General features: G+C 47.9%; 1 protein-coding gene across 1 annotated transcript; it reads left to right on the forward strand.

Annotated features, from left to right (window-relative positions):
• Nucleotides 1–349: 349 nt before the first annotated feature.
• LOC144767522 (uncharacterized) lies at nt 350–5,469 on the forward strand. The gene is made up of 2 exons (XM_078650946.1): nt 350–1,176; nt 4,675–5,469. The coding sequence occupies exons 1-2, from the start codon at nt 435–437 to the stop codon at nt 5,274–5,276; spliced, it is 1,344 nt and encodes a 447-aa protein (XP_078507072.1). The 5' UTR covers nt 350–434; the 3' UTR covers nt 5,277–5,469.
• The last annotated feature ends 2,926 nt before the right edge of the window (nt 5,470–8,395 follow it).

The raw sequence follows: 8,395 nt of genomic DNA on the forward strand, positions 1-8,395 counted from the left end.
AGGGGAGTGACCATTTGCAGGGAGATGGCAGGAGTGTGTTTCAAGGGGGTCATGGAGCCTTTCATTGTGAGAGTCGTGGGGCGGGCCCTGAGCATGGCACAGGGTTGGGGGGCCTGGGAAGGGAGGGATTGGACGATTTTGTGAGGTTTTCTCCTCCTGTGGTAAGGTATTCAGGGGCTGTGGGGGTCTCGAGCACGTTTTTGGAGCGTGAGGGGATTTCCAAGCAGGTGAGTGGGGGGCCTATTCAAGGGGATGTTAGGGGTCCTTACATCATGTTTGGTTCTCCTGGATGGGAGCATTTTGGTACGGCAGGTTTGGCACAGCGTGGTTTTCACAGGGATATGGAGGGCCACGAGGGGGGTGCGGGAGCCCCTCTTCAGTCTTCCTCTGCAGCGGCAGCGAGCGGTCACTTGGATGAGAGTGATGGTGAGGAGATGGTAGGCGACTCTCCGATTAGGGGAGTGCCTTTGAGAAGTTGTATTAGGGGGCGTTCTTTGGAGAGGTTTCAGGGGTCGATGGTGGATGCTAATTTACAGAGGCCTAGGTCTGTTTCAGGTGTTGTTTTCAGGGACCCTAGCACACCAGTCCAAACTTTTTCTTTTCAGGATAGGAATAGGTGCGGAGGTCCAGACTTGGCAGGGCGCGGTCCAGTCCCATCACGCCAAGGGGAAGTGAGGAGAGTGCCTAGCGCGGCCCTCTCTGTTCCACCGAGGGATCCCGCCGCGGCCAGCACACGAGGGTCTGGCGTGACCCCGCTGGCCCCAACGAGTAGCAGGTATAGGTGGCAGGCCTTGCCGGCGGCTAAGGAGCTACAGAGTCAACGCACAGGGAGGTACAGGCGCGTACAGTCTGCTCCCCCTCCTGGAGTTTCAAAATCATTTAAATGTACGGTGGTTGATACCGGGTTGGGTAAGACCCGTGGTGATTTGTTGCATACCAGTGTCGATTCAGTGGTGTTGGACTACGACGAAGAGAGTCCTGAAGAAGGTGAAGTGCGGGATCCGGAAAGGGGGGTGCCCTCTCATGTTTCTTGTAGTGTGTTACAGGCTCCAGTGGTCCAAAGTCAAGTGCAAGGGAGAAGAGAGCACGGCCCATCGAGTAGGGCGCCTCGCAGACCGGATGCATTGACCTCGGAGACACGGGCGGAGCCATCGAGAGTGGTCTCTCTGTTGCCAGGTGAGCAATCAGCCACACAGGCCAAACCTACGATGGTGTCTGTGGGTACAGGTGGTGAAACCGAAGTGATTAGTGGTGATGGCCGTCTGGTCAAAGGTCGATATGTAAAAGACACAGCAGTTGGTACAGATGATGTGGTAGACGTTACGAACAAGGTGGTAAGTGGTGTTATGGCTGGTGCTTCCGGCAAGGTTAAAGAGCCTGTGGCCAGTAAAGAATTAAAAATCAAGAAAATGCCTTACATGGGGGTTACGAAACCGTTAGGTGCTCATCTCATGTTAAGTACCAAGGAACGAATTTGGAATGGTGAGTATGTGGAACTACTGAAGCTACTCCACAGGGAAGTCCGGTCTAAAGAGGGGTCTAAGGAGGAGGAGTTTGAGCTGGCAAAACGACCCAGAGTGCCTTTAACTATTGAAAACTGGACAGCTGCATTTTTGATTTATGCCAGTGTATATTGCGAAAAGTTCCCTGAGCGCAGCGTGTCCCTTTTTAAATACATGGACGTCATTCGCAAGGCCCAGATCACCGGGGGTGGTTTTGCTTGGTCTCAATATGATGAGGAATTTAGGGCCAGGATGGCTTGGGACCCGGAGGCTAAGTGGGGGGGAGCTGGATAATGACTTGTGGCAACACACAATGGGGTCGGCGTCAGGGGGGAAAACCATTTTTACGGCCAGTGGTTTGCCGTTAGTTTATCGGCCCTTTCAGGGGAAGCCCACCCGGGGAGGGGTGGGGGCCACTGCAACCTTGCACTCAGGGTCTGGTTTCTGTTGGGAATTTAATAGGGGCTCCTGTACCAGGGAGTATTGTAAATTTAAACATGAATGCTCAGGTTGTGGTAGGAAGCACCCGTTGTCCAAGTGTTGGGACAATCAGCCATCGGAGGGTACACATGGAAAGCAAACGGTTTCAGGAACATCAAATACGACTTCACAATTTTCAGGAGGAAGGGGATACAGAGGTGCTAAGGGTGCTGGGTCCAAGGGCTCGTACGCCAGTTAATTTAGAAAGGCTGCGTATTGCCCTCCATGGTTTCGAAGATCAGTCAGCAAAAGTTACACTGTTGGAAGGTTTTCAGTTTGGGTTCCGACTCGGTTACTTAGGTTCTAGGGAACGGAGGTGGTCTGCCAATTTAAAATCAGCTTCTGAACATGCCACAGTGGTACAAGACAAACTTAATAAGGAGGTACATGAAGGGAGGATGGCTGGCCCGTTTCACGATTGGCCGATCCATAACTTGATTGTTTCACCGGTTGGAGTTGTCCCGAAGAAAGAACCGGGACAGTTTCGACTGATTCAACATTTGTCATGGCCTGAAGGGTCGTCTGTTAATGATTTCATTGACCCAGAGGCAGTGTCTGTCTCTTACTCTTCGGTTGACGTGGCCATGTCACTTGTTGTGACAGCGGGCGCAGCCGCTGAGATGGCTAAGTGTGACATCAAGTCTGCTTTTCGGTTATTGCCTGTCCACCCGGACGATTGGAGCCTTTTAGGTATTCAGTTCGCTGGTAAATGGTACGTGGACAAGGCGCTGCCGATGGGCTGCTCCATATCATGTGCCTTGTTTGAGTGTTTTAGTACTTTTCTGCAATGGTATTTTTCCCATCAGTCCGGTCATACCCTGGTAACACACTATCTCGATGATTTTTTCTTTGTCGGATCCCCGGGCTCCGCGGAGTGCCAGAAGGCTCTGGACACATTCCAAGGGCTCATGGAGGATTTGGGAGTTCCTTTGGCTCCCGAGAAAACAATGGGCCCTGCCACTGTCCTCTCCTTTTTGGGTATTGAAATAGACTCTGTGGTTATGTCTGCTCGACTGCCCGAGGACAAAAGGGTCAACATGATTGAATTACTGGATGTGATGTTGTCAAAGAGGAAAGTGTTGGTGAAAGAGATTCAAGTGCTTTTGGGTCATTTGAATTTTGCCTGCAGAGTGGTGAGAGCGGGCAGGACCTTTTGTAGGAGACTGGGCAGGGCTTTGGCAGGTCATCATTTGCCCCACCATCGTGTTCGTCTGTCTGCTGGTGTCAAGGAGGATTTGAGAATGTGGAAGTTTTTCCTGATCTCCTTCAATGGTGTCCCCTTGGTCAGAGAGGTTGACTTTCAGTGGGATGTACAAATGTTTTCGGATGCTGCTGGCAGTGATGGTTTTGGGCTCTTTTGGAATGGCAAATGGTGTGCGGAACGTTGGCCCGATGAATGGTTGAATGGAGGTCGCAGCATCCCTTTCCTGGAACTGTTCCCTTTATTGGTCGCCTTGACACTGTGGGGGGAGGAATTGGCGCACAAGAAAGTGCTGTTTCGTGTGGATAACATGGCGGTGGTGGAGATAGTGAATCGCCAATCGGCCAGGGACGAACAAGTGTTGAAACTTATGAGAGTTTTTGTTCTTGGTTGTTTGAAACACGATATTCATTTTCGTGCTTTACACATTCCTGGCGTGGACAATGACATTGCGGATGCTCTGTCTCGTTCACAGTGGGGGAGATTCCGTGGACTGGCGAGGGATGCGGACAGATCCCCGACTCCGATGCCGAGTCATCTGTGGCACGTCGGCGAGGTCGGGTCGTTCAATTGGTGGTAGGTTCTCTGTCTGTGTCCACGCGTTCTGCGTATTCCCTTGCGTGGAAGGAATTTCTGGAATCTGGTGCTGTCAGAAGGGAGGATCTGTCGAGTCGGTCGGATGATGTGGTCAACTTTATACTGGACCTCATGGATAAGGGTTTGACCAAAGTAACCATTGCTGGGAAACTGGCGGGGATTGCTTTCATGGGGAAGTTGTGGTGGGGCTATCCTCCATCTGCGGGGGAAATTGGTAGAAGGATGCTTGAGGGCTGGGCCAGGGAGCAAGGGCACGTTGGTAGATCCAGAGCCCCTATATCTTGGCAAGTTCTTGCCAGGTTAATTACGGTTTTGCCTTTAGTTTGTTCGGATGATTTTGAGGCATGTCTTTTCTCAATGTTGATGGCGTTCATGTTTTTTGGTGCTTTCAGGGTATCGGAGTTGTTGGTTTCAAAAAATAAGTGTGGATTGTTTTGGAAGGACGTTTTTTGTTATGATGAGGGAGTTCATGTATGGTTGGCCAGTTCTAAAACTGATCAGACGGGTAAGGGGAAAGGTGTGTGGTTACAGGCATGTGCTCCGAAGCTTACTTGCCCTCTACTGCTGGCGCGGCGCTGGCGTTCCTTGTGTGGGGGTGGCGATGAAGTCCTGGTTTTCCAACATATCAATGGCACCCCTGTAACACCTTATCAATTACGTATGGTTTTGCGCAAAGCGCTACAGCACATAGGTCTCGATGGCAATATTTATGGTACTCACTCTTTCAGAATAGGTGCAGCCACTGAAGCTTTTCACAGAAATTGGTCTGAAAGGGATATTAAGCGATTGGGGCGCTGGTCTTCTAACTGTTTCCAGCGTTATGTGAGGAGCTCGGCGGAGGAGGCGCATGCGTCATCCTCCTTCACAGGATTCTAACTCTCTTTTCTTTTTCAGGATCCGTTGCTGGGCCTCGCTCCTCGGTGGTAACGGTCTGGATAGTGGGGCATTCCTTTGTCAAGTGGGCCAGAGTCCAGGCAGCGAGGAGTTACTTTGGAGATCTACTTGGTTTCAATGATCGAATGTTTAACGTTCTTTGGAAGGGTAAAGGCGGGATGCTCTGGAGAGAGTTGATCCCTTGTTTGAACAACAACATGGTGGGCGGTGTCTGCCCGGATATTTTAGTCATTCATTTGGGAGAAAATGACCTATGTGCAACGAAAGGTGTAGTCTTGCTGCGAGCTATGAAACGAGATTTAGGCCTCATTAAGGAACGGTGGGCTGGGTGTCATGTTTTTTGGACAGAGTTAATCCCTCGCAGGATATGGAGAGGAGCGGTGAATCCCAGGGCTGTCGATCGGGCTAGGAAGAAAGTGAATTCGGAGGTGTCTCGTTGCTGTAGGAGCCTTGGTTTCAGCAGGATTTCACACAGGGACATTAAGTTTGAGTCTGTTGAGTTCTTTAGGGATGATGGAGTTCATTTGTCCCGTGTGGGCATGGAACTTTACTTGTTGGAGATTCGTGAGGTCTTAGCCCGGGCATTGGCCATGCAGCGCTGATTTTCTGGTTTCTCTTTCGCTTCGCGGTTGGGGGGCAGAAAGGGAGGCGTGTCTTCCCCGCCTACCTTTCTGGGTGGCGGTGTTTTTGGGTATCATTACGGTTTTAGGCAGATTGCTGGTTGAGTATTAGTTCGAGTATTTCTTTGACAAGTGCTGGGGTATGTTGGTCATGGTTTGACCGTTCAGTTTTGTGAGGGGGGTATCTGCAGGAGTGCAGGGTCAGGCAGGGTTTATGGTTATGGAGGACCTGACCGTTGTTATTGCAATTGTGGTTTGACGAATAAAGTTTTAACGATGACGTATGTTTATTTAATGACGAAATGTTTTATTGATGATGTAATGTTTTATTGATGACGTAATGTTATAATGCTGTTATATTGTTATTGATGTATTGTTGGGAGCGGGAGGGCTCAAATGTTTTAGGGGTGGGGGAGGGTTCGGGGGGCTGAGTTTGTAGTTATTTATTTATTTAGTGAGGTTTAGTTTTGTAAGGCGTTGCCAAGGTTTGTGTTTGTAATGTGCACCTGTGTCTTAATAAAGCGGCCTTTTACACACACAAACAACTTTTGGTCTACTTTTCTCCCACCCCTCGCCCTCTCTCCCAAGGGGGGCTTGGGGGAGGGAGCCGACCGCCGGGAGGTCTCCTCCCCCGGGCGGTTTGGGAGGGCTGCGAGGGGTATCACTTTAAGAGTGAACAGAAGTTTCTAGATTTGGGCTGGTCTAGTAGGACCAGAATAGCCCAATTATAAACTCCCCTCCCACTGCCTACCAGCCACCATTTTAGGTTTGGTGACCTGGTGGCTAGGTGGGCTTATAGCTTTTTTGTCCCACCCTCCCTCCCTCAATTTTTGCTTTAAATGTTCCTTTTTTCCCCTCGCTGCCCAGTTTTTTCCCATTTTTGGGGGTTTTGCTCCAATTTTCTTTTTTAAGTAAAAGGCTGTTTTGTGGGCCACCGGTGTGCAGGGGTTTTTCTCTTGTATTTGTATCCGTCGCTAGACACAGGTGCTGTGCGGTGTTTTTGGGTATCATTACGGTTTTAGGCAGATTGCTGGTTGAGTATTAGTTCGAGTATTTCTTTGACAAGTGCTGGGGTATGTTGGTCATGGTTTGACCGTTCAGTTTTGTGAGGGGGGTATCTGCAGGAGTGCAGGGTCAGGCAGGGTTTATGGTTATGGAGGACCTGACCGTTGTTATTGCAATTGTGGTTTGACGAATAAAGTTTTAACGATGACGTATGTTTGTTTAATGACGAAATGTTTTATTGATGATGTAATGTTTTATTGATGACGTAATGTTATAATGCTGTTATATTGTTATTGATGTATTGTTGGGAGCGGGAGGGCTCAAATGTTTTAGGGGTGGGGGAGGGTTCGGGGGGCTGAGTTTGTAGTTATTTATTTATTTAGTGAGGTTTAGTTTTGTAAGGCGTTGCCAAGGTTTGTGTTTGTAATGTGCACCTGTGTCTTAATAAAGCGGCCTTTTACACACACAAACAACTTTTGGTCTACTTTTCTCCCACCCCTCGCCCTCTCTCCCAATTCAATGGAATATGATGAACTCGTCAGGTGTCATGTTCTGACACTGGGACACTTTCAGCAGCGCCTGCACGTTGCCTGCTTTTTTTCCGAGTAGCACCATGCAGCCAGGGAGTGGGCTCATAGCAAAAGTCGAAGTTGAGGGGCCATTAGGCCTCTTTTTGTTTGAGTATCCTGGCTGGGATCTACGAAGAACCTCACACCTAGATGCAATGGAGGAGAACAAACACTTGCATTATCTCACTTCAAAGGAACTTAAGAGAGTAATGCTTTTGACATTGTTCAGTCCCTGTATATAAGAGACATGCATATACTGTAAGAATGTCAGATGTTTACACAAATAATTTAAATACCACTATTTTGTTTTACTTTTACAGCTCTATACCACTATTTAGCGCAGTGTCAGAGCGCTTTACATCAATCACACATACAGATTATACACTGACAATTAATCATATGTGTGTACATCAATATAAAGAGTGTGTTACATAAGACAGTAAGGGTTACAAGGCGTTGGAGCCACATGTCCTTCATACATCACTGTGCTATATTAGAAGGAATACAATTTATGAACTGCAAGTAACAAATGGATCTCTGTCTTAAAAGCAGTAACCACTTACACAAAATAACAAAAATGTGTCATCTGTGTGTTACATAATATTCTATGCAAGAGACATATTAATCCTCTATGCTACTTTGGTTCAAAACGAGGACTAGGCAGAACACAGATCTCTCCAGAGAATACATTATTCTCTGGAGTTTTCTTACCATTGTTATTATTCCCCGAGATTTACTTGGTACACAAAGATCTCTGCAGCAGGTGCCTTAACCCTAGATGATATTTCAAAATACAGACATTGCAACCAACTAAGAAGAACAGATTTACTGCCACGTTTCTCCTTGTTGCCAATGTCTTTGTGGCAGGGTTTAAAAAAACAAACGTATAAATTGGGGCCCAGATTTTGAATAGGGATTCTGTCCATTTTTTGCACATCCCCAGCGCAAAACCTAATTTCTTAAATATTGTAATATGCTCATATGTACTCATGAGAGACCTGCTAAACATATGTGAGGTCTTAAGATCGGATGTCACTTCCTATGAGGTCATGGGTTGTGATGCCACTGCCTGTGATGCCACATGCGATGTCAAACCCATGATGTCACCTCCCATGATGTCACATCTTGTGATGTCACACGCTGTGATGTCACGTCCTGTGCTGTCACATGCATTCTGCCTAATTTGGTGAGTCCTCCCACTTCTATTTTTTTAGGACTTAAGTCTTGTGTGTCTGTAGCATATTCATGTGTGTTTTACAGCTTTGCCTTTGAATGGTGTTAATATGCACATTTATTAGTGCACTTTAATTCTGCTTCATTGTTAGGTGCTGCCTTCATATGTGCACCATTGCTGTTTGGCAATATAATATCAACGTCTTGCAGTCACGTCTGCACTGCGGAGCTCCCATGGTATGTCGCATATACATATGGGTACATGCATGCATCTGTTTTGTTTGAATGTGCACATTTCATTGCGGAGCTTAGTATGTAGATGTGGCGCTTTTAAGTGGCCACTATAGCAGATTT

Source organism: Lissotriton helveticus, chromosome 7 (genome assembly GCF_964261635.1).
Source record: "Lissotriton helveticus chromosome 7, aLisHel1.1, whole genome shotgun sequence".
Lineage (NCBI taxonomy): Eukaryota > Metazoa > Chordata > Amphibia > Caudata > Salamandridae > Lissotriton > Lissotriton helveticus.